Source organism: Dromiciops gliroides, chromosome 5 (assembly GCF_019393635.1).
Source record: "Dromiciops gliroides isolate mDroGli1 chromosome 5, mDroGli1.pri, whole genome shotgun sequence".
NCBI classification, from domain to species: domain Eukaryota; kingdom Metazoa; phylum Chordata; class Mammalia; order Microbiotheria; family Microbiotheriidae; genus Dromiciops; species Dromiciops gliroides.
The window spans coordinates 63,744,352-63,767,167 of NC_057865.1; the positions used below are offsets into that span (position 1 = coordinate 63,744,352).

At 37.1% G+C, this 22,816-nt stretch overlaps 1 protein-coding gene across 1 annotated transcript in view; it reads left to right on the plus strand.

Annotated features, from left to right (window-relative positions):
* GPR158 (G protein-coupled receptor 158) overlaps positions 1-22,816 on the plus strand; it is a 441,872-nt gene that overhangs the window by 389,385 nt on the left and 29,671 nt on the right. The window contains 1 exon segment of the mRNA XM_043967006.1: positions 12,075-12,313. Within this exon segment, the coding sequence (XP_043822941.1) occupies positions 12,075-12,313 (239 nt within the window).

Below are 22,816 nucleotides of genomic sequence, written 5' to 3' on the forward strand. Positions count from 1 at the left end.
AAGATCCTGGAGACTAAGCTTCTGCAATATCTGAACTGAGAATTACCAGAAAAGTAGGCTGATTTTCAAAGAAGCAGGGGAACTATAGACCAAATTGTTAAAATTCACTGAATTATGCAGAAAGCAAGGGAGTTCCAGGAAAAAAATCTACTTCTGCTTCATTGACTAGACCGAAACCTTTGACTGTGTGGGTCACCACAAAATATGGCAAGTCCTTAAAGAGATGAGAGTACAAGATCATTACTTCTCTCCTTAGCAACCTGTATGTGGCCCAAGAAACAACAGTTAAAACTGAACATAGAACAACTGATTGGTTTAAGATTGGAAAAGGAATATGATATGGTTACCTTATTTATTTAACTTTCATGTAGAAAACATCATACAAAATATCAGGCTGGATGAATCAAAAGCCAAAATTAAGGTTGCCAAGAGAAAGATCAACAATTTCAGATATGCATGTGATACCACTCTGATGGCAGAAAATGAAAAAAAGCATTAAGAAGCCTCTTGAGGAGGGTGAAATAAGAGAGTATAAAAACTAGCCTGAAGCTTAACATTAAAAGAAAACTAACATATTGGCAACTGGTCCCATCACTTCTTGGCAAATCAAGGGAGAAGAAATGGAAGCAGTTTCAGATTTTATATTCTTAGGCTCAAAGATCACTGCAGATTGTGACTGCAGCCATGAAATTTTAAAAGTCATGCTTCTTGGAATGAAAATGAAGGTAAATCTAGACAGCATACTAAAAAGCAGAGACATCACCTTGCCAACAAAGGTTGATATCAAAGCTCTGGCTTTTCCAGTAGCAATGCATGACTGTAAGAGTTAGATTATAAGGAAAGCTGAGCACTGCAGAATCAGTGATTTCAAATTGTAGTGCTGGAGAAGACTTTTGAGAATCCCTTGGACAGCAAGGAGGTCAAATCAATCAATGCTTAAATAAATTCATTCAGATTATTTACTGGAAGGTCAAATACTGGAACCGAAGTTTCAATACTTTGGCCACATAAGAAGATGAGACTCATTGGAAAAGACCTTGATGTTGGGAAAGATTAAAGTCAAAAAGAAAAGGGGATAAAAGAGGATCAGATGGATAGTGTCAAAACAAATGAAAATGAGCTTGCGCAGACTTCAGGAGACGGTGAATAATAGAAGGGCTTGTTGGCTATGGGGTCATGAACAGTCAGACATGACTAAATGACTGAGTAACAACCACAAAAAAGGTAGATTTGATTTCTTCTTCTGAAAACTGCCTGTTCATATCTGAGAGAAATAAAAACAGAATGCTGTTATCTCAACTAGAGACAGAATATTGTTGTTTCAACCAGAGACAAAATAATGTTGATCTCAACTGGAGACAGGATGCTGTTTTCTCAACCAGAGACAAAAGGATATTAATCTCAAGTCAAGAAGGGTATCGAGGCCTCAAGTGCAGTAGTCTGGTTGGTTTGGGCTGTGTTTGCTTAATTAGTTTGTATATATTGGCTGAAACACCTCTGGGGAGGGGAGAAGGCTCATTTTAATTCACGTGTGGTATGAAACTAGAAGAGGGACATTTTGGGGGGAAATAGAGATATTTCTGGAAGAATGTGCATCTCTTTGTCCTCAACCAATGATGAAGAGGGGAGGAACTTTGCATTAGATTTAGGGATAAAAAGAGAAGTTTGTTGTGGCAAAGCATACGTCTCTTTTATAGTGCATGCCCATGCTTGCAAGAATGTAATAAATCCTTCATATATTCACCAAAAGGGAAAGTCCTATATTTTTATTTCTTACAATATCCTTTGACCATTTATTTGCTAGGGAATGACTTATTTTCTTATAAATTTGACTCAGTTCTCTATATATTTGAGAAATGAAGCACTTATCAAAGAAATTTGTTACAAATTTTCCCCAGTTTCTTGTTTTCCTTCTAATCTTGGATACAAGGTTATTGTTTGTGCAAAACTGGTTTAATTTGGTATAATTAAAATGATTGATTTTACATCTTCTAATGCTCTCTGTCTCTTGTTTGGTCCTAGATTCTTCCCTTATCTATAAAGCTGACAGGCAAAATATTCCATGCCCTTCTAATTTGCTTATCATATCACCCTTTATGTCTAAATCATGTAACCATGTATCTTAGTATGTGGTGTGTGATCCTTACCTTTTATAGATGAGGGAAATGCAATATAGAACTTTTATAGGAAAGTGCAATATTGCACCCAACCTTGGGTGACTTGCCCAAAGGCACAGAGAGAAGAGCATCTCAGTTCTTATTATTCCATTTGGCAGGTGGCCTGGTGTAACAGGAAATAGATGAGCTTGGAACCACAGGACTCAAAACTGGGTCATGCCAGTAGTTACCCATGTGATAATGGACAAATCAATTTTACTTCTTCATTTCTTCATCTTTATAACAAGGAAGTTGGACTTCCTTCAAGATTTAGCTCAAATCCCACCTTTGGAAGGACTGTGCTGCTGCTCCTCCCAGCTGTTCCTACTTTCTCCTTTCAGATTACCCTTCACCTGTAGTATTTAGCTATTTATGTGTTGTCTCCCCATTTGGAATGTATGTTCCTTGAGGGCAGGGGCTGTTTTTGCCTTTCCCTGTATCCCTGGTACTTAACAGTGTCTGGCTTAATGCACTTGCTTATTGACAGATTACCTAATTAAATGACTTCAAAGATTTTTTTCCCTTCCAGTTCTATGATCTATCCTATGATCTAAGCTTAGCACTATTTTCACACTGTCTTTCTAATAATTATTTAGTGACCTGAATGAAATTTTAGAAAAGTTGAATATAAGAGAGAAAACTAGGTGGTTAAGTGGATAGAGTGCTGGGCCCGGAGTCAGAAAGACCTGAGTTGAAGTCCAGACTTACACACTGACTATCTCTATGAACCTGGATAGATTACACAACTTGGGTCCACCTCAGTTTCCTTAACTATGAAAAGAAGATGATAATAGCAGCACCTATCTGATAGGGTTGTTGTGAAAATCAAATTAGATAACATTTATAAAATGCTTAGCACAGTGCCTGGCACATAGTAGGCACTTAGTTTATTCCTTTCCCTTCTCCCTAATAGACCTATGGAGAATACTCTTTAATGTCAAGGATTTGCTTGATCTGCTGGATGATGCAGATGATACAGTTCTCACAGGCCCATTTCTTATCAAGAACTAGTCTGAAAAAAAAAATAATTGTCTCAACATGTGGCTGGGGAAATTTGTTTTTTAAAGTCATTAAAAAAAAGAACTAGTCTGATGCCTCTTACTCAGAGGGAACTGATTCAGTCATGCTCTGATAGGATTAAAGAATAGAAACAGTAAATCCTTATTATTCATCTTCTCCTTAATTTGGCTTTGAAAATAAATGAATAAACCCTTAAAATTTCTTTAAATATGATCCCCCGCTGCCAAGGTGTCTTTCTTAGTGTATGTTGATTTAACTAACCGTAGCTGAGCCCAGCCAAGAAAACAGCTGGAAACCTTAGGCAGCTGGGTGGCACAGGGCATGGAGTATTGGGCTTAGAGACAGGAAGACTTTACTTTAAATACATTCAAATTGGAAGGATATAATAAGTGATCATGGGGTCTTCATGACAACTCAAACAGGTCTTTAGAGAGTTGCCACTGATGAGCTGCCTTTTGTAGTAACTGGTTAAAGACTGTTAGAGAGGAGAGTAAATGTGTAAATCCTTCAAACCTTAGAAATTCCCTAAACTGAATTACCGCCTTTGAATGAATGGATGAATGAACGAAGCATTTATCAACTGTGTACAAATCACTGTGCTAAGTTTTGGGGATACAAATAGAAACATAAGACAGAAGAATGTGTTTGATAGTACTGCCTATACTACTTTTGCCACCTATACTATTTTGTGTTATAAATATTAGGGCACATGTTATTATAACCCCAACTAGAATGTAAACTCCTGAAGAGCACAGATTATAGATTGTGCTTCTTTGTATCTCTCTTCTCCCCACATTCACCTCTCAAAACCTATACTGCTTTGGACAGTACCATATAGTAGATATTCAAGAAGAGCTTTTGTTGGTAATTATATTTTCACTGAACATGTTGTAGATTCTTAATCTTTTTGTGTCATGGACCCCTTTGAGAGACTTGTGAAGCCTGTGGATGCCTTCTCAGAATATTCTTAAGTGAATAAAATAAAATATATAATATTACAAAGGAAATCAATTACAGTTATCCAATTTTAAATAAACAAACAAGAAAAACAAGCTGATAAATTCCATGGTACATATGAAAAAATTTTAGTTTCTACCCTCTTCCAAATAGTTCAGGTAAGATTACAAAACAAAACACTTTCCCTATTAAAATGTTGGCTCATCATAATTTAATTAATTAACCAAGACAAACCTAACCAGTTGGTATAGAACCAAAGTTACCTTTATAATGGTACTTTGATTATGCAATCTTTGGTCTGGTTTTATGGTATCCAGTTGGTAAACCTATTAGAAGTTGGAGATTTCTTTCTCTTGTCTGAATTACTTGGATCAAGACTGTTTGAATGAGTTGCTCTTTGAGATCTGAACCATAAAGTACTTGATCAGTCCTACTCTCAGACCAAGAGCTGTTTTGCAAAGAAATGGAGATCAAGGAGTTGGGTTTCATTACAGGCAACTTCATTTTGTAAACCAGTAAGTGAGGATGGGACTTAGGATAACAGGGAGATAAAGAAGAGGTTGCCAGATAAAAGAGTTTCCTCTTTTCAGTGTTCTATTAATTAAGAAATGTGGAAAATTTTTTTCCTTTTTTTTTTCCTTTTTTTTGGTGAGGCAATGAGGGTTAAGTGACTTGCCCAGGGTCACACAGCTAGTAAGTGTTAAGTGTCTGAGGCTGGATTTGAACTCAGGTCCTCCTGAATCCAGGGCCAGTGCTCTATCCACTGTGTCACCTAGCTGCCCCCAGAAATGTGGAAATTTTAAAGAGGAAGAATAAGTAACAGTCCACAGCAGAAGACAGCTTGGAAGAGTACATCAAATATGGAGCCAGAGCATGTGAATGCAAGTCCTGGCTAACTCCATGACCTTAAGCAGATTAATAAACCTATTTTGCTTTAGGTCTCACCATCTGTAAATGTTGGGTTTGGATTATATAATCATTGATATAATCATCTATGATGCAGAAGCCTAACACATTGGGACTTTCTCACTTCAGTCCCTGGTATATTATGTAAGAGAGTAAAAAGGACTGCACTGTGTAAGGTGAAGTGGGTAAGAGCGACTTGACCTAAAAATATAAAGCCAGAGAATCACGTTGGAAGTGCCAGAATTAAAGATACTACTACAGGATTGATTTTCCATGTATCTTAGAGAAGATTCCAAAAGTCAGCACTTTCACTTGATTTTTTATAATGACAAACTTTGACGTGACACTGGAGAGAAATCCAATCAATGACCTGTTTTTAAAAATGGGAAAATCACCAACATAGAAAAGATAATTTTAGGTCTTCCTTGTCACTTCCTTATCCCCACTTACAATCTGGGTCTGTATGACCTTAAGAAAGTCAGGTGACCATTCTAGGTTTCCAGTTCCTCAAACATAAAATGAATTAATTTGAATAACTGACTTTTGAAGTGTCTTCTACCTTTAAATCTATATTCCTAATATCCTCTCTAATCTGTGCACACATTGATAGAGTTGTCCTTAATAAAAACATGAAGTGGGTAATAGACTATCATAATTTCTACAGAATATATGTATATGTATGTGTGTGTATACATATACACATATAGTCAAACAAATAATGGACCAATGTGGAGAATCTAAAAACCTTTTTAAATCCATTGTTGTTCTATTTCCATAAAAGTGCTGATTTGGTACAGCAAAATGTAGAACCAGGAGATTCTTCTAAAGCAATCTCCTTTGCATACGTTAAAATAATGTAAGATTCTATGAACTATGAAATGATGGATTTGCTCAATGTTTCATTAAAATTTCATTAAACATTCAACAGACATTATTGTAAGGAAACTAGGTGGCATATTTTTGTGAGACACTAGGATAGATCACTAGACCTTAAATCATGAGTTCAAATTTGGTATCTTATACTTACTAGTTGTTTGACCCTAGGCAAGTCACTTAACCTCATTTCCTTCTCTGCAAGGTGAGGATAATAATAGCACCTATTTCCCAGGACTTTTATGAGAAGAAAATGAAACACTATCTGTAAATGCTTTGTGTACCTTAAAGCACTATAGAAATTCTAGCTATTCTTTTTTTTTCTTTCTTTTTTTTTTTTTTGGTGAGGCAATTGAGGTTAAGTGACTTGCCCAGGGTCACACAGCTAGTAAGTGTTAAGTGCCTGAGGCTGGATTTGAACTCAGGTCCTTCTGAATCCAGGGCCAATGCTCTATCCACTGCATCACCTACCTGCCCCTCTAGCTATTATTTTTAAATATAAGGACTGGTAGGTGGTTCAGTGGATAGGGTCCTGGGTATGGAATTGGGAAGATCCATTTTCCTGAGTTCAAATCTGGCCTCAGACACTTACTAGCTGAGCAGCCCTGGGAAAATCACTTAACCTTGTTTGCCTAGGTTTCCTTATCTATAAAATCAGCTGGAGAACAAAATAGCAAACCATGCCAGTATCTCTGCCAAGAAAACCCCAAATGGTGTCACAACAAGTCAGATGTGACTGAAAGGGCTAAACAACAAACAATAATGATTAAACACCTTCTACATACCACATGCCAAGATAGGTACTGAGGTACTAAGGATACTTTGACAAAAAGGAAGCAGCATCTCCTTTTTAAGTGTTTATTTTCTATTGAAGGGGAAACAGCATATGCATTTGCACAGAAAATTATATACAAAATAATTTCTTGAGGAAGGGAGGGCAGGAGAAGCTAGAGCAATTGAGATGTTTCTGTGTTCTAGGCATGGGTCTGGTTATGGGTTCTATTGCAAAGGTCTGGCAATAAGAGATCAAATATCATACTGGGGGAGCTGCATATAACCCAATTTGACTAGAACTCTAAGTATACAAGGGAGAGTAAGATGAAATCAATTTAGAAAGGTAGGCATTTTGTAAGAAACAATGAGCAGGAGAATTTCAGAGAAACCTGGAAGGACTTATATTAACTGATGCTGAATGAGAGGAGAAGAATCAGGAGAACATTGTACACAGTTAACAGCAACATTGTGTGATGATCAACTGTGATAGGCTTGGCTCTTCTCAGCAGTGAAATGATCCAAAACAATTTCAAAGAACTCATGATAGAAAATGTTCTCCACATCCAGAAAAAAGAACTGTGAATTCTTTTTTTTTTTTTTTTTTTTTTGCAGGCAATGGGGGTTAAGTGACTTGCCCAGGGTCACACAGCTAGTAAGTGTCAAGTGTCTGAGGCCGGATTTGAACTCAGGTACTCCTGAATCCAGGGCCAGTGCTTTAACCACTGCGCCATCTAGCTGCCCCAAGAACTGTGAATTCTGAATGCAGATGGAACCATACTGTTTCTACTTTTTGGCTGGTGTTTTCCTTTTTTTGCGGAGCAATGAGGGTTAAGTGACTTGCCCAGGGCCACACAGCTAGTAAGTGTCAAGTGTCTGAGGCTAGACCTGAACTCAGTTCCTCCTGAATCCAGGGCCAGTGCCTTATCTACTGTGCCACCTAGCTGTCCCCCTTTCCTTCTTTTTTGAGGTTTTTCCCTTGTGATCTGATTCTTCTTTCACAACATGATTAATGCAGAAATATGCTTAATGTGATTGTACATATATAAACTTTATCAGATTGCTTTCCATCTTGGGGAGGAGGAAGGGAAGGGAGAGTGGGAGAAAAAATTGAAACTAAAAATCCTATAAAAACAAAAATAAAATAAAATCATGGTTTGCAGGGGGAAGGTAGGCATTTAGCAACAGATTTTAATGGACTTGAAATTCCAGTCAGGATTGTTTTTAATCTTAGGGACAATTACAATAACATTTAGAAAATCATTTAGGAATCACAAGATCTCAGAGCTGAAAGGGACTTTACAGGCAAAGATGACTAAGATTAAACTGACAGGTAGGGAGAGTGAGAACAGATGGATGGCTGGGGCATTGTGCTGTTGCAAGATTTAATATTAAAACAACAAGAGGAAGGCCTCCAATGTGTGTGTTGAATTCCCTGTGGAAGATTTATGGAAAGATGAAGCATTTCAAAATATGAGAAAGCATGGGGGTAGGAATGGGAGTGGAGGTTTCACTCTTTGCTAGTAGAGATTTACACGCAGAAAATATTGCAGATGTAAATATCAAAGCCCTGGCCATTTATGACTATGGACTTTCTGGGGATTTTTGTGAGAGGAAATGGATATTGTTTTCTAGATATTATGAGATGGAAAAAAGGGAAAGAAAACTGCAATTTATTTTGTGCTGAAGGGAAATAAAAAAGTTATAAGGAAATAAATATTTGTTCTTTATAAAGCCCCAATATGTTCACAAATTCTTGTCTGAAAAATTTAAGCAATGGGCAAAATCATCTAAGTAAGGCAACAGATTCTGTCCTCTGCCCAAATAGATCTCAGATTTAAGTCGGCAAGGGGAGGTCCGCTTTATGAATCAATCAAATGAAATATCAATGAAATTAGAAAAGTGAAAAGTAATTTTGGAGGTCAGAGACCTGGGACAAATCAGTTAACCTTTTCTGGGATCCAATTTCCTGGTCTATGCAATGAGGACATTGGTCAAGATGACATTCAGTGCTCCTTCAAGAGCTAATTTGTGATCCTTTGTGGAGGTCCATCCTCTTCTACTCATATGAGTAAGAGGCCCATTAAAACATAGAGATGAGACTGGGGAATCAACTGAGAAAGGAAGGGAGAAATGGAAGTTGGAAGGAGAGTACAAGTAGCAACTGCTTTGCAGGGTAGGAATGTGGAGGGAGAGGCGACTTGAGAACTTACTAGAAAGATAAGAGAAGTGAGAGAGGGAGTTGATAGAAATGGACAAAAGTAGTGACTTAGAAAGGGCTAACAGTGCTCCCTGGGGAAGAATATCTAGAAAGGGGAGATTATTACTTTTTTAAGGATAAAGCAAACATATACAAGTATTCTCCAAACCTTCCAAAACTCTATTAACAATGATATTCAAATTCAACAAATGCATATTAATAACTAGTCATGTCCAAGGAACTGTAGTAGTTTCTAAGAATTCAGAGATGAAATCAGATGTTGAACCTAAAAGAACAAATCTTCAAAAAGTCCTTATAATACAATCTGGGCAGAACAGTGAGGGCACTGGAGATGAACAACTGATATAACCCCAAAGCCCTTTTGGAGATATCTTAAATTTCCATATTTGATTGGTTTTGACTTAATTTCATGAGGAGCTTGTAAGGAGAGCAATATTTGATATAGAGTTAAGAGATTCAGAAGACCTGGGCTTAAAATCTGGCTCTGTCACTTAATAGTTGTGTTTTACAGCAGAATTACTTCCTTTCTCTGATTCTGTTTTTTCAACTATAACATAAGGAAATGGGACTAGATGATATTAAAAGTCATTTTCAACTCTAATAATGTGATACTAATTCATTTGATTCTCACAACAGTCCCATGACCTCAGCAAGGCAGGTATTAGCATCCTACTTTTACAAATAAGGAAACCAAGCCCTTGAGCTCTTAAGTGGTTTGAATGAGGGAAATAATTCTCAACTACAAGTCCAAAAACTTCAATTCTATTTCCACATTTGCTACCAACACCTCTTGTCATTTTGCAGACAGCACAGATCTGCCGGACCTCTTTGTTTATTCAATGAAGGAGTCAGAATAGACATTTTTCAGGGCTCCTTCTCTGATTCACTGACCGGCTCAGATTCACATGACTTGTTATTGGCAAAACCATTGCTAGAGTCCAGGTCTTTTAAGTGTGAGATGTGTTAAGTGTTGCTTGAAAATACTTTTGTTACACCATAACTGAAGGGGGCAGGTAAGCCCAGAACACTGCCCTGCATTCCTGACATCTCTGTGCATTTGCTTTGTGTGCTGTTGTGTTTGGAGGTGGTAGAGATCCCTGTCTCTATGCAATATTGTACATCAGAGTTGGCAAGGACTCTTTCATCATGTCCACTTTTCCCTCCTTCCTGTCATTTATTTCATGTGTTTCATTCTCATCACCCCAACTAGACTGGAAGTTCTTTGAGGGAAGGAACATGTCTAATACTTATTAAGCACTTCCTCCATAGTATTTAGCTCAGCATTGAGAATATAGTCGGTACCTAAGAAATATTTGTTAGTTGGTAGATATTCTGTCTTGGTCAGACTAACTCTGGACTGCTATTTTCAATTTGGGGTACCATATTTTGGAAGGACATTGATATACCCGAGAGTAGCTAATAGAAAGTAACTATGGTGATGGAGGGCCTATGTAGTTCATGTGACAGAAGAGTCAGTTGAAGGAATTAGAGACATTTAGCCAGAAGAACAGAAAACTTGGATATAATAGTTCCCTGGGGGTTGCTCGCATGAAATTCAGATTTCAGGGGTTTTCATGGTCTAGTAAGGGTAATGAGAAAAATACACACAAAGAAATTACTACAAAGTAGAGTGTGACAACCACATCAAAGACATGCCAAATATTAAGATAGTTTTGAAAAGAATAAAGACCCCTTTTAACCATTCAGTAGCTTTTAAATTCCAACACACTTTAATAGCTAAAGAAAAAATAATATAATGATACATGTGAGATGCTAGTTATAATGATTTATTGCTTCATTATTCTACAAAATGAATGTTTAGCAAACCTAAGAACATAAATGGCAAATAAAATATTATTTTCTTAGATTCGACAAATACCATTTTGATGAGCTAACATTCATCCCTTCATGTCCCATGGCCACCATTTAAATAAACTATAGAGTTGAATCCAGTAGAATTAACATAGGCACAATCTATTAATTTGCCAATAGTGGATAAACATAACCTTGTTAAGACACTTCAGATGTTATATTTGTAAAGTACCTCCTTTTCTTCCTCCTCTCTTTTAACCTGATTTATTTGTGGTTTCACTCCACAATCTGAGCATTGAAAGGTATCTGGGTAAGTCTCTAGGGAAAGAGATGCAGGTTGGGTTGTGACTCACAGGTGTGATGTGTTCAGGAGACAGAGCAGCTAGACTAAGAAGCTATGTAACTGTCCTGCACTGAATGAGAACAGAAAAGTAATGGCATCTGGAAAGGAGACTTGATGCTTTTCAAATGAAGGATCCCAATGGGTTTTTTGGTAACACAACTGATTCCTTCCTTAAATTGAGTAAAGAACTCTTCCTAGGGGAAGAAAAAGAACCAATTATCTGTGTGCTGATTCAGTGTAGCTTCTTAATGGTATAGTCTATTACACAAAGTTAGTGTTTAAATAGACCATTGACTGTTTCCATAATTGTTTTTTGGCAATAATGTAAAATGCTCTTGAAGGAGTATCTTGTGAATGAGTTTCAGAAAGCTCTCAAAAATTGGGGCCAAAAGGCTGGGGCAGCATATAATTGTGCACATGAGAAAAATCCAAGAAAGCAATGTTCCATTGTTTAAAATATTATAATCAGAAGAATTGTGTAAGTGTCAATAATTGCCTGTGAATTTGTCTAAGTTCTTGGTATCTTCTGCCTGAAGGAACAAAACATACAAAAGGAAGTCTGTGACATACTTTAAAATTTCCCCCACAAGATACCCTATTTCATTATTAAAAAAAAAGAAATCAGAATCAAATGTAATGAGAGATATTTAAGTCTTCATATTTTATCTTACTTGGATTAAAAAGTAGCAACAGCAAACTTCTTCTGAAGAGGTGGTCCTTAATTTTTGAAATAGCCAAGCATGTAGTAAAAGCAATATTAGATTTGGAGATAGAAAGCCCTAGGTTGAACTCTGGCTTTGCTATTTATTAGTCAGATGTGTGACCTTAGGCAAGTCAATTGGCCTCTCTTGGCCCCAGTTTTCTTCTCTGTAATAGAATGGGATTAGATCTCTAAAATCTTTCTTAGCTTTAAATCCCATAATCCTAATTTCCTCTAGAAAGTCTTTTTGCCACCCAATTTCTGCATTTTGGGGCATAGTTTACCATATAATATTGCTATCATTTGCTTTTCCAGGGTTTTGAAGGTTTTCCTTTCACGAACAGCTCAGCGTATCCCCTATATGACCGGTGGTCGAGTCATGAGGATGCTGGCAGTAATTCTCCTGATAGTATTTTGGTTTCTCATTGGTTGGACTTCAGCTGTCTGTCAAAATTTGGAGAGGCACATCTCACTCATTGGACAGGGGCGAACATCAGACCACCTCATCTTTAACATGTGCCTCATAGACCGCTGGGATTACATGACAGCAATTGGTATGTTACTGTTTTATATGATTATTTTCAAAAATTTTACTCCCCTCCTTTGTTTCTTTTTCAAAAGATGAAAGACGACTTGTTAGTAGTATTAAGAAATGTGATCTCATAGATAATTAAGTTTGATAGCTAAATGCTTATTCACTATTTTACAAAGAGACTTTAAGGTCACTCCATTATATATATATATATATATATATATATATATATATATATATATATATATATACATATATATATGTATATATATGTATATATATATATATAAGAGTACAGATTAAAATAATGCAGAAGGATACAAACTTTTATTTTTAACATTATATAGCATGATATAATATATGGAGAGATTGGCCTCCAAGTTAGAAAGATCTGAGTTCAAATACTGCCTTTGACATGTACTCTCTATTATTATAAGTTGAAGAAAAGTTTCTGCTCTTTATTGGTCAAATGAGAGCTATGAGTTCTCAATACCATTGAAATCTGGGTACAACTTGGAAATACTGTGGATAGAGCACTGGCCCTGGAGTCAGGAGGACCTCAGTTTAAGTGCAGCTTCAGACACTTGGTAGCTGTGTGACTCTGGGCAAATCACTTAATCCCAATTGCCTCCCAAAAAGGAAGGAAGGAAGGAAGGAAAAAAAAATCAATTCTCTGCATACTTCTCCCCCAAAATCATAATAGCATTCCTAAGGAGGGGGAAATGGTAGAATTAAATCAGTTAGAAAGGACTTTGAAAAAATGGAAACACTTTTGTAGTGACCTTTAAACTTCCAGTTTATGCCAATGAAGGATTTTCTTTTCCATGCTGCCCCTTAACTTAGAAGAGCTATCTGTACAGTGTTACAGGGAGCCTATTTTGTTCAGACAAGTGGAAAGCATGCAGCATACCCTCAGCTTAATCTATTGAATGGAAGAAATGGACCATACTAGTATTTTTCTCATGATTAATGTTCACTATTGTGGTCTGCTGAGCAAAAGATCTTATCGTCCAACAGTACGAACAAAGAGAAATTTCTTGCTAAACTTATGTTTGACCAATATTAAATTGTAAAGACATTAGTGACTTTCTGAGGGTATGATACCAAACAACAAGGTCATACTATTTGCCAAAAGCAGCTGTGTGTGGCTGGCTGGTGGGGGTGGGGGGGGGATAACTGAACTTTAAGAAGAACCATTTATATTTAATGTGTTGGCTTGAGGTGAAAATGTAAATACAGGTTGTTCAGGCAGTACCAGATTTATGAAAATGTGAAAAAGAAATCTTTAGAGACTTAAAAAAGCCATGAATTTTATATTACTGCTATCAGATATTGGATTTATTTAATCTCATGTGTCCAGAAGCCCTACAAGGAATGAAAGAAAATTATAAATTTTATTATTTCTTTCTATGGTAGAAGGTAGTATAAAGAAAGTCTTCCATTATGAAGGGCATGTTTGTGTAAAGCATAAAACTCTGGTTTCTCTGTAGTTTTTCCTCCCACATTTATTGACAAATGTGTATTGAATTGAGAGTACTTCCCTTCATGCTAATCAATGTCTTAATTTGAAATTCCACTGGAAAGGAACTCTTTTTCCTCTCTAGAAATGACCTGCTGATCTTCACACAACAATTCCAGACAGACTCTTGACCCTATATTATCTTTCTTTTTCTTTCTGTTTTCACAGAGTTCTGGAAATCAGAGGGATTGGGGATGGAATTGGAAGGGAGAAATAGCTTCTCTATATCACATTTTTTAAATTTCTTAGAGATTTAAATTACTGAAAGTATCTTGGAAATACACTCTGGATCATTTGGGGGAACAACCTCTATCATGGAACATGCTACTAAAATTTGAATTCAATTAAGTAGCAACTATGACCAAGGAACTATACTAGGTGTTGGAGGAAGTAATTCTAAGGCAAAAAGAAGAGAGGAAGTAGTCTTATATTTCTACTTGGGGAAAATAATACATATATTGATAGTGTCTAACTCTATCTCTCATCTATCTATCTATCTCTCATCTATCTATCTCTCATCTCTCTATCTCTCATCTCTCTATCTCTCTCATCTATCTATCTATCTACATACAATATAACTTTGGAAGGTGAGATTATTAATACTTGGGGAATCAAGAAAGAGCTGTAATACAAGGTAGTCCCTGATCTGAGGCTTGAAGCAACCAGGTTAGGAATTTGATTGCTTCTTTTTTTTTGGGGGGGAGAAGCACTAATGGGGGTTAAGTGACTTGCCCAGGGTCACACAGCTAGTAAGTGTCAAGTATCTGAGACCAGATTTGAACTTAGGTCCTCTTGAATCCAGGGCTGGTGCTTTATCCACTATGCCACCTTGCACCTCCAATTTGATTGCTTCTTAAGGGACTCTAAACTCTCCTCCCCATCACAGGAAAAGGGATGGGGTGGAACCAATAGTAAAAGAAATTCTGAATTACAGAAATGCTGAAAAATCAACTTTTCAGAAGGCATAAAACAAGATGTATCTATATTTATATAATACACAGTCATGTGAGGGAAAATATATTCTGGCCCATTGGAAAGAATTCAGTTGAAACAACAATTTTTAAAGTAACTGTTGGTGTATTTTTAAAAGCTATAAATAGATAACATTCTATTCATCAGTTAAATTAGGAACATCAATTATTCAATCAACAAGCACTGGTTGATTAATCATCAGGATTTATTGAGAACCTACTATGTATTATAACACTGTGCTAGGAGCTATGAGTGATATATGTGTATGTATACATATTCCTTCTATATGGAGCACTTGTAATCTAATTATGGAGAAAAAATAATATGTGTAAACTAAATAGAGCATAATTAAGGGCTAATTGACATGGCATTGACTATCAGTGCAATACTAGAATAAAATGCAACATCATCAGTATATACTGCAATGGACAAAGAAGGCTTCATGGGAAGCTTGTTGGAGACTTCTAGTTAAGAAGTTGAAGTGAAATCACCTGAGGGATTCCAACTCTTTCAATAACATGCTAATAAATATTTAAAAGGGCAGCAGATAAATCAATGATCAAGAAATTTAAAGAGAAACACCAGGAAGCACTTCCATCTACTTCAGGGTTGAACAAAATGGTAGCTAGGTAGCCCAAAGGAAAGAGATTCAGGAAATTAACATCCTTCCTCAGACACTTAGTAGCTGTGTTATCCTAGACAAGTCACTTAACTGCTGTCAGCCTCAGTTTTCTCATTCTTAAAATGGGTATAATAATAGCACCAGCTTCATAGGATTATTAAGAGGATCAAATGTGACCAAATGTGCAAAATATTTCATAAAGCTTAAAGTGCTATATAAATTATGTTATTATTATCACTGTAAGGATGTAGCCAGAAGCCTGCAAGTGCTTGGAGGAGACACCCTCTGCAGGGATCAGTGAGAAAAAGCTAATATCATATAAAGAGACTGAAGCCAGTGCAATCTTGGTTTTGATCTTTTAGAGCCAGAGTGAGGGACAGAACCCCAACATCTAGTCACTTGTTCACAAGATGGTCTTATCATTGTACCTGTCCCTAGAGGCCCTTGAAGAGGCCTGAAGGCTGCTCTGCTACTGAGACTAAAACAGATGAAAGGGCCAGAATATATCCCAAGCAGCTCATGCTCTGGGGTACCTTCCAGGAGGCCCAAGACCAGATTGAATTCCAACATCTAACTGACCTACTCTCTTATGAGGATAATACATAGATAAGGAGAGAGAAATGGGATGAGGCCAGCAGTCACACTGGACCATGAGGAAACAAGTTTATAAGCCAGGAATTGCAAAAAGGCAAAGCCTGATCCCAGCTACCTCATTCAGAAATACAACATCTGTAATATCTATACTAAAGAAATAATACAACCAAAGTTAGAATCTAGGAATTGAGACTAGTGGTTTGAGTAAAGAGAAGAAAACTGTAAATTCAATGAAAATTACTCTGGGTTGAGAAGCCCAAGAGATAATCCCAGAAGACAACAGTAACTCTACAATAAATACAAGTAAAATCTTGGAGGAAATAATGTTTTAGCCACAAAGACTTCAAGAAGGATTAAAAGAAATTAAGCTGAAGAATAAAAAAAATTAAATTAGAGCCTTCAAGGGGACAAATGGAATGTTTCTATATAGTTTAGAAAGGGGAAAAGTTTACCTGAATAGTAGATTCCCTATACTCCCTGAACTATGCTGAAACCACTTTAAAGAAGAGACATTTTGGAACATGATATTCTAAAAGGCAAAAGTTTCCACTTAAAAGTAATACCCCAGGGCAGCTAGATGGCGCAGTGGATAGAGCACCGGCCCTGGATTCAGAAGTACCTGAGTTCAAATCTGGCCTCAGACACTTAACACTTACTAGCTGTGTGACCCTGGGCAAGTCACTTAACCCCAATTGCCCCGCAAAAAAAAAAAAAAAAAACAAACCAAAAAAAAAAAAAAACAAACCAAAAAAAAGTAATACCCCAGGGCCAGCTAGATGGTAGCGCCAGCCCTGGATTCAGAAGGACTTGAGTTCAAATCTGGCCTCAAACACTTGATGCTAACTAGCTGTGTGACCCTCTGTTAACCCTCATTGCCTTGCAAAAAATACCCTAAAAACCAAATGTAAGGCCACAGAGTAAAAAGTGGATCTATGATACTACATAAGACTTTCAAGCATTTCTGGTTTGAAAAAAAAACAAGTGGATCTGCGTAAAATCTTTGAAATATAAACCAAAGAGACAACAGAAGTTGTACTCAATCTGGACTTTGACTGGTCAAATTTAGATTGCCAGAAGAAAAAGAGTATTGTAAGTGATGGAAATGGTATAAACAAAAGACATAGAGCTGAATGGTCATTCAGACAGAGGAAACACTGACTAAAGCCAAGCTTGGAGGCAGAGAAAAAACAGTAAATAAATGGATTAGAAAAGGCAGTGGTGGGACAGCTAAGTGGTGCCGTGGATAGAACACTGGCCCTGGAGTCAGGAGTACCTGAGTTCAAATCTGGCCTCACTTAACACTTACTAGCTGTGTGACCCTGGGCAAGTCACTTAACCCCAATTGTCTCACTAAAAAAAAAAAAAGAAAAGGCAGTGGTTTATCACAGAGGCCTATGGAAGCCAGGCAAAGATTGAACTCAGTTCAGTCGAGAGAAGGAAAACATGACAGGTTTTTGTGTACATAAGTGTTCTATTCTGAAAACAGTTTTATGACTTAACCTAGTAGCATTTGGATGAATCAAATAATTGCAGAAAATAATAAAAATAAAATTTAGGGTTTGATATGTTTTATTTTTGTAGGGTTGGTTAAGAAAGAGATGAAGACCTAATTTGGGGAGCTAGAAAAAGAAAGGGATATCACATGTAAGATTGAAGAGAAAAAAAGGAAAAAAGAAACCCTGGATACAGTAGATGAGACAGAGAGGTGTACAGCTAAATATTCCCAGATGCTGAGAAGAAAAAGAGAGAGAAAGATTTAGTGACAACACAGAGATAGTGTGAATCAACAAAACCAGGTTTTTCTAGACTACTATTCCCATATTATGACCCTTTAGGATATCACTGATAAATTAAAGTCTTCTTGTGTTTTGAACAGTGTAGATGAACAGTGGGATGATCTCCTCTTTGTACTGCTGGTTTGATGAAATTGTCAAGAGCAAGATGCAGCCTTCATGGAGATTCACTTAAAGGTTTCCCTATTCCTAGCATATAATACATATATAGAACTAATTTCTTCTTTGGCAGGGCAATGAGGGTTAAGTAACTTACCATGGGTCACACAGCTAGTGTCAAGAGTCTGGGGGCGGATTTGAACTCAAGTCCTCCTGAATCCGGGGCCAGTGCTTTATCTACCGCACCACCTAGCCGCCCCCTTTTAAAGACTTTTTTTTGGGGGGGGAAGGCAATGAGGGTTAAGTAACTTGCCCAGGGTCACACAGTTAGTAAGTGTCAAGTGTCTGAGGTCAGATTTGAACTCAGGTCCTCTTGAATCCGGGGCCAGCGCTTTATCTACCATGCCAGCTAGCTGCCCTAGAACTAAATCTTTACTATGATTAGCTAGGTCCAAGTATCAGCAAACCTCAGGCTAAAGTAATGTAAAACCAAACCATATCAAACCAAACCAACACTGTTAATTTCATTCTATTAGCTGTTTAGCAAATGTTGGCTGAACACCCAGTAGAGTCTAGTTCCTAGCTTCTTAAACTGTGGGTCACGAACCCATATGGATGTTGCATAACTGAATATGGGGGTTGCAAAAAATTTGGCAACTGTAAAAGATTATGTATACCTGTTTTATATACCTATATACCCAGGGTTGCATAAAAATTTCTTGGTCCAAAGGGGTCATGAGTGGAAAAAGGTTAAGATGCTCTGGTCTAGTTCATTCTGTTTATGCTGCTACCATGACACTGGTATTTGTGCTGATCACGTAATGAGGAAATCGAAGCCAAGGCCCTGGGAAAAGACAAGAAACTAGAATGATGGCAATAGGATTTGGCAGTGAGAGAAAGCCTATCTTCACTGACTCACATCCCTCTGAAATCGAATTCTCCAGAGAAGGCCATTGGTGTTTTGCCACCAGCAAAAGGGAAATGAGAAGACTTTTTTCATTTTTGTAGAGTTATTCAGAACCAAAGGAAAACATAATCAGAGGCTATTATGGTCCTTTAATGAAGTGAGTGGTCTCTTCCATTCTTCTGTGAGTTCAGTTCTATCTACTCCACAGAGAACTTTCAAACTGTTTGGAACTGAGACAATTAAGAAACCAACAAAACCAAGCAAAATTGGAACCTAAGGAAAGTTTGTCTTTGGTCTCATTCTGCCTCCCCCCACTCCATGATAATATCTCCCCCATCCCAAATTCTTGTATTTTATTCTATTTCAACATGGTTTTCTTTTCATCTAGCTACTAAATTAGTCTTTACTAATGGGTTTACTTATGAGACCTTATTTGCATTTAATACAGGCTTCTTGGAGAGTGGAAGAGGCAAGTGGTAGAGAGCTATTTGGGGCACACCGTACCTAGCACCTGTAAGGGCCACATTTAGTAATGGAAGAGTTAATTGGGTGGCTGCCTTAATATTGGGGTAAGGAAAGAAACAGCCTCTTTCAAAAAACAAAGAGGTTTATTAATGGGAACAAGTTTAAAACAATATCTGAATCACACAAGTGAGATTAATAAAACTAGGAACAATGTATAAATCTCTGAGGTAAAAAGGCCCCAGATACCCAAACCTGCTTCCACCCCAGTCAACTCCAAAGAGGTAGCTTTGCCTAAAAATACCAAACTCACCACACCTGAAATCTGTAGCTTTAAGGAGAATCAGCTGTGCAGTCTCTTCTGTTTTTGTCCAAAGGTCAACCACCAGCAGCTCCTCTAAATGTCTGCCTTCCTTCCCTGTTTCCTTCAGAACCCTCTCTAACTAACTGCATTTTCACTAAATCTCTAACCCCTCTAACTGAACCTCAAATGTATCTCTAACTGACCTTTCCACAGGAAGGGGAGGGGCAGTTCTTAGCCATGCTGAGTCTCCGATTGGCTCAGCACACCCACATGAGCTGTCCCCATTATAATCTAGCCAGGCCCATGTGGGCATGGGAAAGCTATTAGAGGAAGGCATAGTTACTTAGTTTCAATAAATGTTCCCTGTGGTCAGAGTTCCTCTTGTTTGTTCAATTATCTCTCAAAGTACACACCCATATTCCCCCAGGCTTTTCAAGCCTACATTCTTTTTAGTCTGACCACAATGAAGCAAAGATAGGGTTATGAAAACCCCAAATCCCAATTAATTCCTTACACACCCCTTCCATCACATGTGATAGTTGTCCTCCTACTCTGAGTCTTCTGAAGACCAGCTCTGAGTGCTAGTAATATATATGCATTCACACAGCAGTCTACTTTCCATTTTTGTCCTATTTCCATCAAGATAGCATCCAAATGATGCTACATTTAGCTTCCTTGAATTTAACATTTTCTAGTATGTAGCATATGCCCCCTTTCAGTTCCTTGTATACATATTTCCCTAAGTAGCATGTTTACCATAACATTTTCCTATGCAGTCTGTGCTAAAAGAGTATTGCCAAATGTCTTCAGTCAGGTAGGAAGCCAGGGCTAGTAGCTTCGGAGACTAACAGCCTTCTCTGGGATGGTTGGTTGATCCTGGTTTCCTGGGGAGAACTTCCTCTATATTTTTAGGCCTCTCCCCATCCTGGTTCACCTTCCTTTGCTCTCTGGCTTTCAATGCTTATCCTAAAATAGGGTGTCCTGCCTTGAACATTGTACCCTAAATGTGGTCAGACCAGTCTGGACAGTTGAGATTCTGGATAAAGGACATTATATATTCATTTTTCAGTCCAACATTTAAACAATATTGAGATGTCATTTTGTTATCATAATTTTGAGTACAAATACATGACATGAAACTCTACGTACTTAACTTTAAAATAATATTATTTTGGGGGCAGCTAGGTGGCGCAGTGGATAGAGCACCGGCCTTGGAGTCAGGAGTACCTGAGTTCAAATCCAGCCTCAGACACTTAACACTTACTAGTTGTGTGACCCTGGGCAAGTCACTTAACCCCAATTGCCTCACTAAAAAAAAAAATAAAATAATATTATTTTGGCAATTTATTTTCTTGGTATAGAGTAAATTATACTAGTTGAGGAATACACTGAATAGAAGAGATAATTCTAGTTCTTCAAATAGTCAGGAGACTTGTTCACAAAAAATGTGTTAGCAGCAAAGCATATAGCAATTAGCACACCAAGATATTGTAACAATTAATTTATAATATACAACTCTGCCTACTCTTTGATACCCTGAAACTATTTCCTGTGGGAATATTCCTCTAACTACTCTTCAAGTTAAAGGAAATAATGACTTCATTAATAGAACAACAGTTGTCTAATGACCTCAAGGTTAAGAGGAGCTGGTCTATTATGGATCTGTCAGTTACTACTTGTGTGACCTTGAGGAAGTCACTTTACTTTTCTTGGCTTTAGTTTCTTCATCTATCAAAGGAAAGGTTTGGTCAAGGTAACTTCTAAGGTCCATTCTGTGATGCTAAATCATATGATATATGATAAATCATATAAATCTATGATGCTAAAACAACAAGGGCTTCTCTATCAGTTTTAGTATGCTGCCATTCTGTAGAAGGCATTGTTCATGAGAAGTCGGCAATTAACATTTCAGTGCTACATAGTATTAAATTTCAACAATTCATTTTTATACCCCAAATTCCGAAAAAGCAGATCTTTCCATGAAATATAGAAAAAATGTTAAGGATCAGAGAAATTCTGAAGGGAAAATGAACAAATTGGAATACATTTTGATGAGTAAAAATCATTTGGCCATCTGCTTGCATCATAAACAGTTTATGCTTACCACCAATTTTGTAAAAAAGCAAAAAACCTTTTCCTCCTGGCAAGAACTAATAGATAACACTTAAGTATCTCATTAGCAGTGCACTCTGTATAGTCTGAATTTACTGTTAAGTTTCATTCCTTACATAATTAGTATAGCCCACTAGCAGTAGGTACAATTGGCTAGAGGACACTGATTGGATGCTCAAACTTTTCTTCCATTTTCCCCTTAAAGTAAAAGGTACCGAACAATTTCAAATCAATCAATCAAAAAAATCAATAAATATTTATTAAGCACCTACTATTTGCCAGGTAGTGTGCTAAGCACTGAGGATACAAATGAATGTTTTAATGACTGAATCCATATTCCCCTTTTAAATTCCCAGTTCCTTGGGAAGCATACTGGGAAACTTTTCCTGTAGCATATTATATTCATAGTATTCTAATTCTATGAGTGTCTTGGACCTTTCTAGTAGTTTCTTCCTAAGAGTCCTATTCTTAAAATGAATAAATTTTTAAATTGATGATATTTTTATGATTTCATTGAAGTGTCATGATATATTTTGTGATGATTATGGATCACAACAGAATCTAAAGACTTAAATTAGCATTAGTAATACTCATAATAGTAACTCACATTTTGTAGCACTCATATTTGCAAAGTGCTTTCCTCACAACAATTCTGTGAATGTAAGTTAGGTATTTTCAGCATTAATACACCTATTTTTACATATGAAAAAGCTGAACCTCTGTAATATTAAATTATTGATCAGTAAGATTTCTTTGAAATCCATTAAAAATTGAGCTTGTAAAACCGATAGAGGGGCAGCTAGGTGGCACAGTGGATAGAGCACTGGCCCTGGAGTCAGGAGTACCTGAGTTCAAATCCAGCCTCAGACACTTAACACTTCCAAGCTGTGTGACCCTGGGCAAGTCACTTAACCCCAATTGCCTCACTAAAAAAACAAAAACAAACAAAAAAAAAACCCACCACCACCAACAACAAAAAAAACCTGATAGAGAAGCCATTTTCATCTTATTCTGCTCTAAAAGAAGAAAGTTTGAAATGATGTTGTATATTTAAAAGAGTACTGGATTTGGAGAGCTGGTCTAGAACTCAAACCCTGACATTTACAGCCTGTATGACAATGCACAAGTCACAATTTCTTTG